Source organism: Rattus norvegicus, chromosome 4, assembly GCF_036323735.1.
Source record: "Rattus norvegicus strain BN/NHsdMcwi chromosome 4, GRCr8, whole genome shotgun sequence".
NCBI classification, from domain to species: Eukaryota; Metazoa; Chordata; class Mammalia; order Rodentia; family Muridae; genus Rattus; species Rattus norvegicus.
Genome location: NC_086022.1, coordinates 138,011,911 through 138,031,630, shown reverse-complemented (window position 1 = coordinate 138,031,630; position 19,720 = coordinate 138,011,911). Strand labels below are relative to the sequence as shown.

Genomic DNA, 19,720 nt, shown 5'->3' with positions numbered 1-19,720 from the left:
ATTACCTTCTAAATTTGCACTAATATTCTTAAGTATTCAAGGATATTTATTATAGCTTAAAGGAGACCATATATTATTAGTTGTTATCCATGGTGGGCTTTACCGTTTCCCAAATTCTTGTAGGTTTATATAGACAAAAACTTAAAGTTTAGAATCCTACATTCCTACTTTTGGCACATGTATGTACTCAAAGATCAGGGACATAAATAAAGTTTTTCAACAGGGCTGATCAGATGGCTTTCCAGGTGTGCACAAGCCTATTCCAATCTCCCCAGTTCACAGAAGGCGTTCGTTTAGTACGGCTCTCCATTTGCAAGCTCAGAAAGTTGACATTCCCTTGGGGTTTTACTAAGTCTCTAGCATGTCCTGAGGTTGTCCATGCCATCCCAGTCACTATGCTTCATTTGAGATGGAAATTTGATTCCTTGGAACATCACTCAAAGATCCAGAAGAAAAGAGAGAGACTTTTATGAACTGATTCTCAAAGTATTTTTATGCTAAGTCTTCTCTAAATAACTTCCAAATTTGTGTCTAGGTTCTTTAAACACTTATCTAGGATGAAATATTTTAGAAACTATGTCTTTGTCCAAAATCATTTTTATGGCCAATCATTGATGTCTTAATTAGATATTAACATTAAAAATGTATAATTTAAAACCAATGACCTACAATTTTTAAATATTATTAAAATTTTTGCAGGTTAATATGTATGTAAAATGGCATCATAGCCACTTTTTAAGTGATCGAAATTTGATGGTACTAGAAAATGAAGGACAATCCATAAGGGTGAATTTTAAAATTTGCAAGGAAACACAGAGGTGGGTACCAACCAGCAGAAAGCCAATCTTATATTGGTGCCTTCACTCAAAACACTGACTGAGAGGTGAACCTCATGTGTCTGGATGCTTTACATCCATGGTGCCTGCTCTCTTACCACGTGTTCTGCTTCTGTATCTGGCAAATGCTGCTGGAGTAGTTACTAGAGGATTAAATGTTTCCACTTTCGGAATCCTAAAGAGGCTCGCTTACCTAGAACTAAACGTCTTAGCCACTGAGCCAAATATATACCTTCTACTATGAAAGCTGCACTTTGTTGGACTCAACTTAGTAGCTTTGGTTTCATAAGGACTCCAGCACCAGCTTCCTCACTCTCCATAGATGGAAACTGTTAAGATATCTGTAGTGGTGACACCTCAGGTAATATTTAGCTCATTACGTTAGGAAATGTCAATGGGTATGAAGAGGAACTCCTCAAATACATGTGAGAAGAGTGTCCAGAACCTGGTTTTTGAAGTTGACTTGGAATACTAGTGGTACGAGAACCCCTTCAGAAGGAATTGTGTAGGTAAAGGCTTTCTGGAGGAACTATGACTTGGGCAGTGTGATTCAGCAAGCCTACGTACTGTGCAAGAATGGCCATGAACACACTCCACAGTTATCAGGATGCTACGTCTGTAGAGTGAAAGCTACAACTTAAATGGCTTGCTGGCGCTTTCCTCTCAGGGCAGGCTTGCAGGTCTAAGAGCTGGTGGTGATTCATTGGAGAACGACCATTGGAAAACAGACAGCAGATGGTTTGAGTGCTATATATGCAAGTGATTTCAGGGCTAACTGCACTGATGGCCCTGGTAAAGTGTGGACACTATTTTCTAATTAGAGCTTTATAAACTTCAAATATATTCCTATAAAGAACATCCGATGTCCGCACTCAACTTCACGGGGCCTTAGGAGCTCAGACGAGTTTCTGGTATTGAACATAAGCATCAAGAACCCACCACTGAACATCCCCATTCCCCAGTCTTCCACAGAGCCCACCTTTATTCTCTGAACAGTAGGAACAGGTGGATTGAGACCTTTAGTTGTCTTTCCACTGTCAGCATCCATTTTCTCCTGCTGCTATCGGCAAACTTCCCATGATGGGAAAAGATACTATGAATTAATTAATTTCTTTTATATGAGAAGAGTAGAAATAATTTGAAAGTGATGTTGTACTTTAAACAACGACGGCAATAAAAAAAATGAAAATTCTCTGTATGAGCAGAGGCTTCATGAATCGTTGACTTTAATACCTAGAAACAGGGGGCATTAAGCCTACCCGGAAGCATGGGCAGAGATCTCCTTCACTTGTTTTCACTTACCAAGGACGGTTACTTGAGTTTTTCCCGAAGTACTATCAAGAGCAGTTTGAGCAGAACAGGAGTAAATACCCTGATCTTCTCCTGAGATGTTAGATATGGTCAGATTAGCCCCGTCAATCACGATCCTGTTAGGGAGGAGAGGGGGAGGCAAACACAAAGTACATGATAAGGGTAAAAACAGCTGCAACGACAGAAATGCAGTCCATTAACAACACACGATGCGATCTCCTTCACAGAAAAGGATTCAAGAGAGCGATGAGACCATTTCGTACCCTGCAGATGTTACTGGAGAAGGATACTGATGAAGACCGAGAATAAAGTCTTACAGTGTTCACACATGACTACACAGTATTAAATAGGATCACAATTTCCAAAATTACAAAATCCAACCATCTGTGACCCGTGGGCTGCGCAGGAACTCTGGGCTCGCTGCCATAGCTGAGAAGCACACGCCGATAATGGAGTTAGGATGCGCTTACAGAATTCTTACGATGTAATCAGGGAACCTTACACAGAATCAAGGAGAGTGCTTATGAGACAAGAAGATTCTAGAACCCTACACATTTCCACAGAACCAGCATTTTATAATGGAATCCGACAATATCCTTTTTGATATTTCCCTTTCATCTAAGAGTTAGCTTCCAAGATACATAATAATTAAGCATTTAATGTATTTGAACACTAGGTGGCAGTCCTGCCCTTCATTCTTCAGATTACTTCAATTAACTTTATAACCGGGTTCTATATATTCTGCCAGTTTGCAATAGTTTGCTACACCAAACAAATCCTTTATCAGTTTTATCTTTAAACTTATATGGATATTATCAACATGAATCCACGATTTTTACATTAAGTTCCATTAAATTTAAAATACATTCACAGTAATAGCTATTCAGTTGAAAAATACTATGCATAATGCTTTCTTTGTGGAAAGGGTAACCGTCCTACTTAAATGAAAAATTTAATGCTAAATTAAAAACTGAAAAAAATTTGATGAATAGAAGACAAGGCTCAATCATATGTGACTGCCCTTTGACAAGAAGGAGAGGTAATTCCTCCTCATTCTACATTTATATAATGTAAGGTTGCCAGCCAGTACTGCTAGCTGTTGACAGGAAAGTTTTACACTATAGTAACTTAGGGGCCACAGCTGAGACTAATGCCTTTACATTGAGAGATGGCATATGTGCACGTACATGACCAACATAGTAACAGTCATGAAAGGAATCGACCCAAGAAACGATGAATGAATGGTCCGAAAATAATGGTGAACATTGATTTGTTTCCTATATTTTTTAAGGCCATCAGATCTTAATTCACAATAATCTTAGCCTCCAACTTTGACTCCTTCTCATCAAGTCACATTATAACCAGTGATGGTTGAAAGGCATCAAGCAGACAGTCAAGGGTACCAGTCCATTAAGTACCAGTCTTGGGATTTGAGTAGCACTAAGTTGGAGTTCATCCTTTTAACCAAGACTCTGCTGTCCTCTCATCTAAGGAGGGCTTGTCCTATTTCTAGACCTTCAGAGTTACTGTGTAACTTCAGATGAGATTTGATTTCAAAATGATAATTTCTTATCTCTGCCTCAAAGACAATACAAGAAGAAGCAGAACTGGCCTTCATGTGATTTAAAAGAAGAAACAGGATTTCTGACTCTTTTGATTCTATTGGATTCTATTGACCTTTTCTCGCTTTGATGCATTTAACCTCCAGTGATTCTCAACCCTCATTCAAACTTTCTTCTATTTCATGTATTACTCCTGTTCAGAATACTCAGAAATGTATCCTCAGACTTTGTATTCATGAATTTTACATTCATACATTCAATTATTCGATTATGGTTGAACAGAATTTTTTAAACCTGCATCTGTACAGAACTGTACACTTTTTCTTGTCATTATTATCTAAGTCATACTGTATAATGACTATTTTATGAACATTCACACTGGATTTAGTATTAAAAGTAATGGAAATTCAACTTATACCATAAATAAAAGCATGTAACATTATAGAACATAATTTACTACACAGAATTTAGTATCTGCATAGGATTCAGCAAGTTCTACCTATAGACAAGGCCGCCTAATGTTGGCAATACTTTACAACACAATGACTGCCAGTTATAACTGGGGGTTTATGGGTGAGAAGGATTTGTGTGAGAATGAGAGGTAGAACAACAGAGTGGCCATTGACTTTTAGGAAGAAGTGTGGTTCTGATAGACAATAGGGTCCCAAAAATTGGTCTCTCCTATAGCATCATAAGAGCAGGTTTTCTGAGGGGTACACAGTATTTTCGGATACTTGGATCACAGACTAATGTCCACGAGTAAGACCCCCAAACAACAGTTAGTAACACCCTTGACAGCTTGCTCTTCCAGTGGTCCCAATGGCTCAGGAAACTCCAAAACCTATGCAGTTAACCTACATCTCACATCTGGCTTCTGTTTCCTGCACTGAGGAGAGAAACCATGCTTTATAAAAGTTAAGGAGCAAACCAAGAAGAAAAACATAAAACAAAACAAAACAAAACAAAAATAAACCCACAAAAAAACCCAGAACTAGTATTTTAAGACCTTAACCCCGACATGGAAAATGAAACATGTAAATGAATTTTTTACTCTAATGCAGTATGAATAATGTTAGGACTATTTTTCGAATGTGTGCTGTTAAACACACACACACACACACATACACGCACGCGCACACACACACACACACACACACATGCACACTGTCTTTTCATAGCAGTGTGCTTACCTGCCATCTTCTGTGCCATTCATCTCAAAAGCTTCTCCATCTTTACTCCAGGACAACTTCAAACTGTGTTTCAAATGTGAGTCACACTGGCTTTCACAGTATAGTTCAAGCACATGTGATTTAGGGATTCGAGGATTCTTAGGAAAAACTCTGAGCTTCGTAGCATCTGTATGTTTTTCCGTAAAAGAAAAAAAAAGAAAGATATTAGTTAGAACTACAGAGCACAGCTTACACTGTTGTTAGAGGTATGGAACACAACTTACCACAGCTGTCATTCACATGTGATGTGTCCTACAGCTATATTTTAACATTAAATCTGAGAAAATTTAAGTATGTGCACTAATTTATAAGTTAGAAATTTTTCTTGCTATTGTTTGCTAATGTAAACAACTAAAGTATGAGCTAACAAACGTTTCCAGAATTTGAAAATAACATAATTACTCATTTTATAGTGTTCAGAAATATAACCATTAGCAAGAAAATTAGCAAATTAGTCCATTTCATATTCTTATTAATTTACAAATATGAGCTAAAATGGTGAAGTCCTGGCATAGTCGTACTATCCACACAAACATAGGGAATTGGAGAGTAAGCCGTGCAAAAGGGGACCCTACATCTGCTTTCTTACTCAGAACTATTTCCAGAGCTTAGAAGGGACGGTGTTATAAACATGTAATATTTACTTGTGGAGTTTCTTGGTGAATGAATTAGGGAGCTAAATGATTTAGGGCTGAAGCAAGCTCAGAGACCAATGAGTAGTAAAGTAAAAGTGAAGGCCTATCAGCGGCTGCACTGAAGAGGAAAGGTTGTTTGATAAGGATGTTTCCGGTTTAAAGAGAACCAAGCAGCCTGCCCACTCTGTCAAGCTCCTTTCCTTCTGAGACTGAATTTCTATGATTTTGTTAAATGCTCAGATAGAAACCAATACTTGGTAAAATCTCAAGTTTTCTACTGGAATAAAACACAGAATAAAAAAGATACCAAGGCAGATATTTCTTAAGATCATCTACCACTAAGGATGCATAACCACCTGCTGAGGTGGTCCAAATCCATCAACACCACACCCTGCCATTCTAGCAATAATCATTGAGATGAAATGTAAGGGAGGGCTTTTGAGAAATGATCAAAGAAACTTCAACAAGTGCTCCAGCTTAAATGACACTATGTGATCTGAGGACACAAGAAGCAACTGAAGTCCTATGAGAAGTCATGACAGCAAAAAGAAAAATAACAGTACTTCGAATATCCAAGTTCGCCGTGATGACGGCCTTTCCCATTGTGTTGTCTACCCAACAAGAGTATGAGCCTGCATCTTCCTCAGTAGTTCTTTCGATCTCCAGTGTGCCGTTTTCATGAGTATGATACCGACCACCTTCAAGGGGATGTGTTTCATCAGCCACTTCCCTGTGGGGATGGAGATGGGAGTCATTTATCACAATGTTTGTGTGCCTCAGATACTCTTCTCTGTCATCAGCCAGAATTGCATGTTCTTTGGGTGCCGGACAGGCCTTTTGAAGTGTTCCTGCAGAGACTGATTTCTCTCTTAGAACTGTCTGGGATGTATATCTGAGCTGGCCAACCGACTATAGCTACAGGGAACTCAATTCCCTCCTTTTACTGTTCCCTATGTCTGTCTCATAACTCCTAGCACCACTTTACATGTGTCCTCTGAGCTTAATAAATATTTTCTGGCTTATTTATAGCGAACTCTTTCGTTAATGATTGCTCTGGGCTAGCAAACAGGAAAGCTAGTAATTGAAACAGATAACGAACCTTCCCAACCTCCCGCTGTCCTAGGGGAACATTGGTCATTGAGAAATATTATAAGGCAGAAAGTCTTGCCTCTCCTGTGGACATGGATTACACTTACCCTATTAACCTCAGACTCATTTTCCTCCACATTCATCCATTCTCCAAGCATTTCCTGTCACAGCCTGATTAACCCTGTACATTTCACAGTAAGTGATGGCCTGTGCGTTCAGAGGACAAATGGGCTGCTGGCACAATTTTTTTACAAAGTGGGGACCGAGCTGAGAATGGTGTGGGACTTGCCTCAGATGCAAAATTTAAAAGCACTTCAGAAATCAAGATGAACAATATTTTAATCAAATGTTACCAAAAGTTTAGATTAAATAATAATGGAGAAAACATCATGGTTTAGTCGACAAGTTGTAACTCTGAATTTCTACAGCCTGGCGTCAATATTTTTCACCTACTCCAGGCCCTGTAAAGGAAGAAAGCATTGATTTCCCAGTAAACTAACCAAACTTTATCAGTAAAGCAACTAACACAGCAGATGCTTATGGTGATATGTTTAGATTAAACGAGAACATTTTCAAGGTGAAAATGAATGTCTTAAGTCTTAAGCATGCTTGTAATTGAGTGTAGGTTAAGATAAGTAGCTCAGAGGCTACAGCAACCCATAGGCAGATCCATCAGAGTCAAAACAAAGCAATCCTTAAAATTATCTTGGGAATCATTTTAATTCTTTGTTTTCTTTATGAACACAAATGGCTCTGCAATTTTCTTTATGTTAAAAGAAATCTTAGACTTCTGGCCAGTGTTTTCAGGAGCAATGAGTAATTAAATTTCTTTCCTCACTTCTCAGAGGCATTGACTCTCTGGAGCAACACAGATGCAGGTCAGGCTGCCAAAGGATGGCTCAAGAAGCCCTCGCCTCCATTCCCTTAAGAAAACAGTAAGCATCTTACCAGACCACTGTGGCCTTGGGTGAAGCAAAGTACTCGCAGTGTAAGAAAGCGCTGTACCCAACCACAGTTTCATAGTTTTCTTCATTCTTAGTTTGTATCAGTGGAACAACATCTAGTCAAAAATAATAAAAAATAAGTTTTAAACCTTTTTGCAAGCATTAGGCACAGAGGATATTTTCTAAGTCCTCGGCATATTCCTAAGAATTGAAGGCTGCTGAAGATTGCGGTACATCTTCCTGAATTTCAATATTAAACAAAATGAGCACATTCTGAAAGCATAATTTCAGTATGAGATCCAATGTCTATAAATAAAATGAACGATGCTTTGATTTTCTTCCCCATGTTTTTGCGTCCAAAATTCAGTTGGTACTTTGGACTGTCACTGAAGAACTTGATATGTAAGCATCAGCTAGTTCCCCAAAACCTCTGTTAAAAACAAGAAAATGGCATCAAGCTTCTAATCTTGCCAGGGGGGATTAAGAAACACCTGGATCTCTGAGACTCACTGGCAAACAATCCAAGGAGACTTGATAAGTTCCAGACCTGGGACCAACACTGTCTCAAAAATAAAGTAGTGTTAGCATTCCTTCTGGGCTCCAACCAAAAGTTACCTGGCAACAACCAAGTAGGCCTGGCTTACTATAAAAGGGGCTGTTTGGCCCTTCCTCCCTCTCTCTGCCCCTTTTCTCTCTGTTTCTCTTCTCTCCCCAACCCCTTTTTGCTCTCTCCCCTTCCCATCCCCACTCTTTTCTCATCTCTTCTTGATCAGTCTCTCCTCTCCCCCCTTCCCCTCTCTTCCCCTCCCCTGGCCTTCCCTCCCTTTAACTTTCCTCTCCTCCCTGGCCCTCTGCTCTCTCTCCCTTTCCTCTCCTCTCCCTTCTTTCTCCTCAACCTGCCTCTCCTTTTTCCCCTCTCCCCTCTCCAATCTATCTTTCTGTCTTCCTTCCCAACTCCCCTCCCCATATTCCAGGTCTGGGCCTGCTGAGGCAACCCTCCCACTCCACCATACTGCTCTCCATCAAATACATCCTGTCTCTCCTTTTTTCTTTTTATAAAACACAACTTATAGTACCTGAAGAATAATACTTGAAGTTATCCTCTGGCCTTCACATGAACACAAATATATACACTTCCACACTGGATCACCCCCCTTCCAAAAAAAACAGGTAGTTGTGACTATAATTTTGAGGTTTTTCCTTCAGAAAACAGCCAGAGAAACCATGATTTGGGCATGCTTACCTACAACATCAATATTGGCGTTGGCCAAAATGGTTCCATGAATATTTGAGGCTTCGCACTGATATACAGCAGTATGATTTGGCTGTAAGTTTGTAAAACTGATTTCCCTGGGGAACATAACGTCACCAGGAAATGGATGATCTGAAAGAGAAGAGAGAATGTCAGTATGATAAAGAGCAGAATATAAAATGTTTATGAACCATTTATTAAATGTGTCACACAGTATCTATATTTCAAGAACAATTTAGGGTGAACAATGGTTCACCGGTATCATCTTTACATTTGGCTCAAATCTACTTGGGTGACTTTTCAGACCCTTTTGCATTTGCCACATCTTTTCAAATGATACTTTCAAATAAATTTTATGAAAGCCCATGTTTTCCTACTGCCTATCTGTGTCCCTGACCATAGTAAATTTGGAAATGATACCCGAGTCCTATGGTGAGCTGGCTTACACATCATCACCTGCATCTAGGTGTTAACCACTGAGAGCAAACAACAGGCCCTGACTGGCCCTGATTTCTCTCTTGGCAATGTTTTGTCCTGGTTCAGTCTCCCACCTTTCTACTATTTTTAGATCTCAGCTATTATTTTGTGTGTTTTACAATATCATTTAGCCATTTTGAGTATGTAATCCTTCCTTTGTCGCTTCCTCCTCCTCCTCTTTTTTTATCAGAGTAATGGTCAAGCGTGCAACATGTTAACAATGAAGTCTAGCCTACTTTCTTCCTTTCTATAATGATCTCCTTTTTACTCAGTGGTTTCTGGTTGTTCTGGTGGATTTTTTTACTCACACTTAAAGACTTGGAGCTAGTGACAAGAGATGAGACATGAGCGAAGTCTGTCTGGGTCTGGGTTACTTCATACATATTATATTTTCTAGTTATGCCATTTACCCACAAATTTCATGTTTCATTTTTATTTGCAGATGAATTCTATGTATGGTATACATGTACCACACTGGCATCATCTATTTATCAGTTGAAGTACATTTATGTTGCTTCCATTTTCAATCCTAGAGATCAATCCTAGAAACATTTCATTCAGGGAATAAACAGATTCAACACCTTATGTTATTATTTCTTCTAGGCTCCACCCCACAGTTATCTGTCAACAACCAGATGTTTCTGACTCATTATAAAAGGGGCTGCTTGCGCTCTCTTCACTTCATTCTCTTTTCTTGCTTTCTTACCCTCCTCCCCCTCTCTCCCTTCTCACCCCATTCCCTCCCCCTCTCTCTCCAGGTGCTTATAACCAGACACTCCTCTCTCTGTTTCTCTGTTTCTCTGTTTCTCTGTTTCTCTGTTTCTCTGTTTCTCTGTTTCTCTGTTTCTCTGTTTCTCTGTTTCTCTGTTTCTCTGTTTCTCTGTTTCTCTGTTTCTCTCTCTCTCTCTCTCTCTCTCTCTCTCTCTCTCTCCCCTCTCCTCTCCTCTCCCTTTCTCTGTTCTACTACCCCCTCAACTCCCCTCCCCATGCTCTAAATAAACTCTATTCTATATGATGCCTCAGTGGGAAGGGACGCCTCAGCATGGGACCACAGAGGCATCCTTCCTTCTTATACCACCACCACTTCACCATACTGTGCCTTCACCAAACACATCCCTGGCTTCTTTTCTATTTCATAAAACACAACAGCTTATATGTTTAGTGTGTGTGTGTGTGTGTGTGTGTGTGTGTGTGTGTGTGTGTGTATGTGTGTGTGTAAAACTCTAATGGTTAAAGAACAATAATAACTAAAGTAGCGTTGAATTAAGGGGAAGAGTCAACAAAAATTAGAGGGAAATAATGTAATCATATTTTAAATATACTACTATTGATCTTGAAACTCTCTTTTGGAAATTGGAGCACCTAAAATTTTAGTGTACTTATTAAGAACCAAAAAATTACATTGGATATGGACCACATGTAATAATATTATCTCTGCTCATGACCTGTAACATCAGCTGCTACGAAGCTTTGTAAACATAAGTTTCAAAGAAAAATGAATATCCAACAGCATCTGGCTCTTTTTTTTTTTTGTTTTTTTTTTGTTTCTTTTTTTTTTTTTATTAACTTGAGTATTTCTTATATACATTTCGAGTGTTATTCCCTTTCCCGGTTTCCGGGCAAACATCCCCCTCCCCCCTCCCCTTCCTCATGGGTGTTCCCCTCCCAACCCTCCCCCCATTGCCGCCCTCCCCCCATAGACTAGTTCACTGGGGGTTCAGTCTTAGCAGGACCCAGGGCTTCCCCTTCCACTGGTGCTCTTACTAGGATATTCATTGCTACCTATGAGGTCAGAGTCCAGGGTCAGTCCATGTATAGTCTTTAGGTAGTGGCTTAGTCCCTGGAAGCTCTGATTGCTTGGCATTGTTGTACTTTTGGGGTCTCGAGCCCCTTCAAGCTCTTCCAGTTCTTTCTCTGATTCCTTCAATAGGGGACCTATTCTCAGTTCAGTGGTTTGCTGCTGGCATTCGCCTCTGTATTTGCTGTATTCTGGCTGTGTCTCTCAGGAGAGATCTACATCCGGCTCCTGTCGGTCTGCACTTCTTTGCTTCATCCATCTTGTCTAATTGGGTGGCTGTATATGTATGGGCCACATGTGGGGCAGGCTCTGAATGGGTGTTCCTTCAGTCTCTGTTTTAATCTTTGCCTCTCCCTTCCCTGCCAAGGGTATTCTTTTTCCTCATTTAAAGAAGGAGTGAAGCATTCACATTTTGATCATCCGTTTTGAGTTTCGTTTGTTCGAGGGATCTAGGGTAATTCAAGCATTTGGGCTAATAGCCACTTATCAATGAGTGCATACCATGTATGTCTTTCTGTGATTGGGTTAGCTCACTCAGGATGATATTTTCCAGTTCCAACCATTTGCCTACGAATTTCATAAACTCGTTGTTTTTGATAGCTGAGTAATATTCCATTGTGTAGATGTACCACATTTTCTGTATCCATTCCTCTGTTGAGGGGCATCTGGGTTCTTTCCAGTTTCTGGCTATTATAAATAAGGCTGCGATGAACATAGTGGAGCACGTGTCTCTTTTATATGTTGAGGCATCTTTTGGGTATATGCCCAAGAGAGGTATAGCTGGATCCTCAGGCAGTTCAATGTCCAATTTTCTGAGGAACCTCCAGACTGATTTCCAGAATGGTTTTACCAGTCTGCAACCCCACCAACAATGGAGGAGTGTTCCTCTTTCTCCACATCCTCGCCAGCATCTGCTGTCACCTGAGTTTTTGATCTTAGCCATTCTCACTGGTGTGAGGTGAAATCTCAGGGTTGTTTTGATTTGCATTTCCCTTATGACTAAAGATGTTGAACATTTCTTTAGGTGTTTCTCCGCCATTCGGCATTCCTCAGCTGTGAATTCTTTGTTTAGCTCTGAACCCCATTTTTTAATAGGGTTATTTGTTTCCCTGCGGTCTAACTTCTTGAGTTCTTTGTATATTTTGGATATAAGGCCTCTATCTGTTGTAGGATTGGTAAAGATCTTTTCCCAATCTGTTGGTTGCCGTTTTGTCCTAACCACAGTGTCCTTTGCCTTACAGAAGCTTTGCAGTTTTATGAGATCCCATTTGTCGATTCTTGATCTTAGAGCATAAGCCATTGGTGTTTTGTTCAGGAAATTTTTTCCAGTGCCCATGTGTTCCAGATGCTTCCCTAGTTTTTCTTCTATTAGTTTGAGTGTGTCTGGTTTGATGTGGAGGTCCTTGATCCACTTGGACTTAAGCTTTGTACAGGGTGATAAGCATGGATCAATCTGCATTCTTCTACATGTTGCCCTCCAGTTGAACCAGCACCATTTGCTGAAAATGCTATCTTTTTTCCATTGGATGGTTTTGGCTCCTTTGTCAAAAATCAAGTGACCATAGGTGTGTGGGTTCATTTCTGGGTCTTCAATTCTATTCCATTGGTCTATCTGTCTGTCTCTGTACCAATACCATGCAGTTTTTATCACTATTGCTCTGTAATACTGCTTGAGTTGAGGGATAGTGATTCCCCCTGAAGTCCTTTTATTGTTGAGGATAGCTTTAGCTATCCTGGGTTTTTTGTTATAGCATCTGGCTCTTAATCCCAAACATTTGCTATGCCCCAACAGAAAGACAGTAGGAAATAAGATAATTTTGGGCTAGAATTATTGAGAGGAGGGACAACAATTCAAAAAATTTTAGTTTAAACCACATCTATAAATAATTTTTCCTTGATTTCCATCATACAAAATAACAACTATATTAAAGTTTTTGTCTGGGGAAAGAACTACTCCATATTGAAAGACCATTTTATGCATTATTTTTCTCTTCTCACTAGAACTATAATGTGTGCATTTCTCTGGTCCACTGTGATGTCTCTGAAGATGTATAGTGTGTTTTCAAACACTAAAGAGCAGGCATTACCAGACAGTGGCTAAATGTTTTGTGGAAACACTTGAAATAAGGACAAAGCATGATGTTTTATTTATCAACGTTTTCTGTCAGTAGGTAGAAAAATAGGTCCTGACTGTCACTCACAAATTAGGGCTGTGTGCCTCGCCTACAAAAGAAACCATCTAGATGTAGGTAATCCCAGGGACTTGGTGCTAGAGAAGTTATTCTGTTGTCTAAGTTGGCTCTGTGTAACTACAGTGTTTCATGAAGATCTGAACTCTTATCAGGCTATAAAAGCAGAACAGTATGATGATGAGAAAATAGCAATGTCATCTATAAAGATGGAGAAAGAGATCTATGGGTGAAGAACGTGAGGAGCCTGTAATAACTCAAAAGGCAATAGGGATAGAAATAAAGGAGAGTGGCAAAGAGGAAGAGGGAAAGGGAGAGAGATACTTTGCTGTCTTTCTAGTATGTCTTGCACTGACCTTCTAAATTGCAGAATTATATAACAGCAAAATTGTACAGGCTCAACCCACCAAATTTTGGTAAATTTTTATAACAACATCAAAAGGTAACACAAAACTTGGAGATAATTTATCAGCTACCGTGTACTGTCTGGTTTTGTGTGTCAACTTGACACAAGCTGGAATTATCATAGAGAAATGAGCCTCAATTGAGGAAATGCCTCCATGAGACAAAGCTGTAAGGCATTTTCTCAACTAGGGATCAAACGGGCAGGATCCCGCACATTGTGGGTGGTGCCATCCCTGGGCTGGTAGTCTTGGTTTCTATAAGAAAGCAAGCTGAGCAAGGCAGAAGAAGAAAGCCAGTAAGCAGCACTCCTCCATGGCCTTTGCATCAGCTCCTGCCTCCAAGTTCCTACTCTGTGTGAGTTCCTGTCCTGACTTCCTTTGATGATGAATAGCAATCTGGAAGTGTAAGCTGAATAAACCCTTTCCTCCCCAACTTGCTTCATGGATATTATGTTTTGTGTAGGAATAGAAACCCTGACTAAGACATACCTCTTCAGGATTATCATGACGGATAGGCTTCTAATTTCTTTATTACTGATCATAAAGGTACCACGAGGGACTGAGTCACTGAGCTCTTCCTTTCTCCCTATACTTAAGGCTGGCAGAGCTAATCTTATCACCAATGTATACCTTCTTGCATCAAAGACTCTAAGATGAGCTTCACATCAACATAGCATTGCAAAAGAAGAATTAAAAACACATCATCCTGTGTACATGAAAACTATTAGGCCACACTTAGCTCTTGTTCTGGGAAAGGATAGAAACTATCAAAAGAGAATTTGTCAGGAGTCATTAAGGCTAGCATATGACCTTCCTGGAAGTGTCCCACTGTTTGTGCGTGGTCTGGGGCAGATGAGCTAGATGGCGAGGTTCCAACGAGACCTCATCTCAGGATTACTTCTTCCAGCTGATGTGCCTGTCCTGTCTCTATGAAATATAATACTCCCTGGGCATTAGCCCACTGTATTGACTAGATATCCTGCAGATCTACATAAAGATGACTTTCATTAATTAGTGCAGTGTGTGTGAATTAATGATTCTACAGAATTCCTGATTTGATCCAAATCATTTTAGGAAGAAAATTTTAAGTCTTAGTTGTTTTGCTAGAAAGATATAATAATGTTAGAACCAAGAACAGAGCACGCCTAATCCTCATAATAGTAAGTAAAGGCTTCATAGTAAGACATACAATGAGCTCTCATAATCACACTAGAAAGAGAAGTAAGCTTCAAACAAATTTGTGTTTAAGTAAAAACAATTATGTCCAAGGAAGAATCCAAAACTGAACTTATAATTAACCTATTAGAATGAAACACTGCTTTGAATTTCTTATCAACATCCTTCTGTGACTACCGTTTTTTGTAATATTTTAATCTGAGGTAATTTTCTAAAGAACTTTTTTCTAAGAAGTTATATAAAAGCCAGAGAAAAGAAATAAATTTGTTGGTTGAATGGTTTGGCTTGGGGATCTCTTGCCCCAACCATCCATCCATTCATTCATTCATCCATCCATCCATCCATCCATCCATCCATCCATCCATCCATCCCTCCACCCAAACATATATGTCTCTTTGTACATATATGTAGGTGTATGTGTAGGTATGCAAGTATGTATGAATACTTGTGGAGTGTATGAGACAGGTGGTTGGGTCCAAGAAAAATGTGAGTGTGTTAAATGTGTGAATGAGAATATAAAGGAAAATGTAAATGTATGTATGAATGTATATGTGTCTGTACATATTTGCCTGTCTAACACATCTTTAATTCTTTACCTTTCCTTCCTCTTTGGTTCACAAAGAGTTAACCAGACAGGCCAGTGAAAGGCTTCTGACTATCTGGTCACAGAAGGCAGCACTAGCAATAAATCCTTTACCTAATCACATGCTATTAGCAACAAGTGTCAGCAGATCCAGAGACCTGCAGCTTCTGGCTTCAGAGTAGCTTCAAGTCAAGATAAGAATAAGTTATTAGAGAAAGCAACTCTACTGTCTCACAATAACTAGGTCTAATCCCTGCCAATGATCTTCAGAGAGTACCCAGTCCAGAGCTAGGAACTGTTTAGAACAGGAACTGTTCTAAAGTCTCAGGAAAATGTAACTTTTAATAGTTATCTACCAAAATATACTAGCCCTAACATAATCCCATAATTCTTCCTAGATGTTTCTCTTTCATAAGTTCAACAAAAATAAGACAATATGGTCGGAGAAACCTCTACTCAAATTTGCTCTTTTTACCATGTTCCATTCTAGCTCTGAATTTCCTTGTGCTGTGTCTTCAGGTAAATGCTGTAATTCCAGTGAGCCTCATCATTGTGCCTGAGAAGTGAGGAATAAAGAGATCTGTTTCTCCAAGGCACTCTCAGAAATCCTGCATGTGATCTCAGAAAAGGTTACATAGATAATTAACCTCTGTATTTACTGGTATCTAATTTAGAAACAAGATACACTAAGATTATGGTTTTCTAAAAATATACTTCCTGTGAGATTTTAAATCTTCTATTAGTCAAACGGTCATCACACAGTGGGCCTGTTGCAAGGAATAGAAAAGATACTGTGCTCAGGAGCTGTAGAAACTGCAACGCTTGTTCCTCCCAGCCTGCCTGGCTTCAGTCCTTCCTAGGTTTCTGGTGAATACAGTTATTTCTTTCTCATCCACCAACAAATCTGTTGGTTCTACGTTGAAATATCCACTACCTGACCACTCTGACAACATGTCTAGCCCAAGGACTCGGCGTCTTTCGGTCACCGTTTTGCAGTCATAGAGTTAAAGGATGCATTCAAGGACTAGAAAATTCCTTTAATACAAACATTACAAGGACTGGGGATATAGCACAGTAGTAAAGTCAAGTCATATGGGAGGAACAGCAGTTCAAACTCCAGGACATTACAAACAAACCAACCATAACATTTCACTCAAACTCTTCTAACAAAACCCTATATGATTATCCATCTGTCCTCATTAAAATCTCAAGACCATAGCCAGGACTTATCACTGTCTATGCTCTGATGATGGTAAATTCATTCTACTGAATAATTTCACTAGCAAACACATGCCCTTCCTCATGGCCCCTCCTATACTTTGAGCTTAAGACAATCTGTTCTGTTTTCTTTCATTTGTACAGACACAGGCACCTGGGGAAGCATCTAATGTACTCTTCTCTCCACTCAAAAAGCACTCACAGGCAGCTGATGGGAGCCAATTTCCTTACTTTTTTCATCCTTTCAAAGCATGTACTTTTATAACCGTTAATCTACCTTGCGTCTTGAACTTTACACTCTCCTTGGTACCTACCTACTTCCTATCTATGAATCTCTCAACAACACGACCTTCCCCACTATATTCTCTTGCCTTTTTATAACTCACTGAATCCAATTAGGTCTGTCCTACCTGGATAAGGGTTATCCACTGGAGCATGGCAACCTGCCACTTGCTGTACACCAAGAGAAACATGTCACCTCTCCTTTAGCATCCGTCAAATACCAATAACTCCTCAGCTACAGGTGATGCCTTATAAATCTCCCACAGCCATCAGTGCTGAAGTTTTGATTGACAGATCTTACTCAGTTAAAATACATGCCATGAGTTTATGGGTGCAATGGCTCCTTCCTGTCCAGAAAACAGCCTTTCATAGCACTGCTCCCATCCCCCAGCTCTTACATTGCTTCAGCTCCCTCTTCTGTGATATTCCCTGAACTTCTACAAAGGATACAGATGTCCCATTTAGGGCTAAGGACACATTGTCAATTACCCTTAGCACTTTGTACAGTTATAGGGCTCTATATTAGCCACTATTCACTGAATCTTCTCTGATCAAGCCAGAGAGAACCCCTAATCTGTGGGGTTCATAAAGTGGCTTCCTTGGTCCACCCTTAAGGTGCTTCAGTCAGGTCAGTGATTCAAGTATCAGGGCTTGCACTCCTCACCCTCCTGTATCCTTCTCCCACGATTGCTGTGTTATGCCAGATCCTGTGCAAAATATTCTGAGTGGTGTTTTTCTCAGGCCACATAGCAAACCCACAAGTCACAGCTATTTCCATCTCTGTTTTGCTTATAAAAAAATAGAACAAACAGGTTTTAAGAGGCTCAGTTGCATTCTCAGTCCCACAGCTTGCAAATGTTAGGATGAGCAAGCAAACACAGGCAGCGCGGCTCCAGAGTTCATAAACCATCCAAGAACTCTACAGATAAATTATAACCTTAGGTAGCTGGCAAATTAACCTCCTTCAAACACTACCAACTACCACTGTTTCCATTCTGCAGAACTGAAACTAAGACGATTCAGTGACCAGCTTGAGATGGGATGGCTTCGGTTTGTGAACCACACGGAGACACTGCTAATGTAGGGGACCAGGACAAAGAAAGAAATGGGAGCCCCACACCTGCACTTAGTATGTTTTCCCGTTGAGTTACTTGAGTAGAACATAACATACAACATAGGTTCTGTCCTCCTGCCCAAACAAATACCTTCAGAATAGCCTCAGCTCTGGGCTCCAATGAAAAGCTCTGGGGTTTGCAGACCTGTGCACTGAGGAAACTGGTCCCAGACTGGTCCATTTCCTTTTTTCTATGGCCAACCAATGTGGACCAGACTCAAGGGGATGTTCTAGTGTTGTCAAGAGCAGCTTGGGAGCTGCTGTGTCATGTAGAGTTTTGGGCATCACGTGTGCCCTGGCCACAACACGGAAGTAAAGTGGGGCCAATAGATGTTCTGGGCAGGGGAGAGCCATGAGTTGAGAATGTTGCATGGGTAGAAGAAATATCAACTTCCAACTTACGCTTTCATCTACTCGGTTATTCTATCATTGCTTCTCAATGGTGGGAACAAGGGCCGGTTTGCATTAATCCTATTCCTAATTCAGTCATTAGGTCACTACTTAATTATATAAATAAGTATATGTAACATAATATTTATAATTAAGTTAGTATATGCATAAACACTATCCATGTCTTTTCCATTGTGCTGTTTGTCATCAAACTGCCCATAAGGAAGCACCTGAAGATTTTCTGGCAATGTTTTATGCTAGCACAGCCCATGCCATCTACGTCATACATCCCCAAACTGTCTGACCATATGCTATTCCATTCAATTGCTGCATTTCCTACCGTGTCACTCTCAGATCTTTGGTTAAGTTGTTAACTCACTTTCAATCGGCAAGCCATTGACTCTCCATTTGATTGTGGGCTGGGGTTCTCCTTCTGCTTCACACAACAAGATACCGTTGCTCCCTGTGCTGTACACGGCACTCTGAGGCTTCTTTTTCCAGCGGGGAGGCTCTGAAGACAAAACAAAGAAATTTCCAGAATGTGTTTGCATAGCAAACAATCCACCACACTGAAGTAGGTCTGTATTCCTACCGTAAACCAGCAGAGGGCAGACACTACACAGTATTCCATAGCAGCTCCTACTGTTAAGTTCTACAAAGCAAGATGTGTGTGTGTGTGTGTGTGTGTGTGTGTGTGTGTGTGTGTGTGTGTGTGTGTGTGTGTGTGCTTATATTACAGAGTGAACATGTATATAAATCTGCATACTAAAAATATACAACCGCCTTAACTGTATACATTCTTCCTACTGAAACATGAGGGAGGGCTAAGCAGATGGTAAATTCATTTAAAGCTGGCTACTGTTTCTACTCAAGATGCAGCAAAGGAGCTGAAAATGTGGATATACAGGAAATAGATTCAGAGTGTTTTTTAAAAAAACAATAAAATTTGTAAGACCTTGTTCCTTGATTATTGACTCTAGCATTTACATACCATATGAATAGCTTATCAACTTGAAAAAGATAATTTGCAAGACATGTTCTTGCAAAGGGCAGGAAGGGAAACTAAGAACATTTGACTTTTATCGTTGGAAACAAAGCAGAAAAACTAGGAACAAATAAATGATCTTCATCTTTTCATGCATAAAACTTCAAATGCATAATTCCAACTGAAGTCTCAGAAGAGAGCAAGACACATGTCTGGATTGCAAACATTGCTGTCACATCTTGTCAC

The 19,720-nt window shown here is 39.9% G+C and overlaps 1 protein-coding gene across 11 annotated transcripts in view; it reads right to left on the bottom strand.

Moving 5' to 3' along the window:
• The window catches only part of Chl1 (cell adhesion molecule L1-like), a 214,430-nt gene that overhangs the window by 30,447 nt on the left and 164,263 nt on the right, over window positions 1-19,720 (bottom strand). For all 11 annotated transcript variants that reach the window (XM_063286790.1, XM_039108773.2, XM_039108777.2 and 8 more), the window contains 6 exons: window positions 18,869-19,000; window positions 8,850-8,990; window positions 7,611-7,722; window positions 6,137-6,303; window positions 4,900-5,065; window positions 2,139-2,263 (listed from right to left, as the gene is read on the bottom strand). In XM_063286790.1, the coding sequence (XP_063142860.1) occupies window positions 2,139-2,263; window positions 4,900-5,065; window positions 6,137-6,303; window positions 7,611-7,722; window positions 8,850-8,990; window positions 18,869-19,000 (843 nt within the window). The remainder of the gene's footprint in view (window positions 1-2,138; window positions 2,264-4,899; window positions 5,066-6,136; window positions 6,304-7,610; window positions 7,723-8,849; window positions 8,991-18,868; window positions 19,001-19,720) is intronic.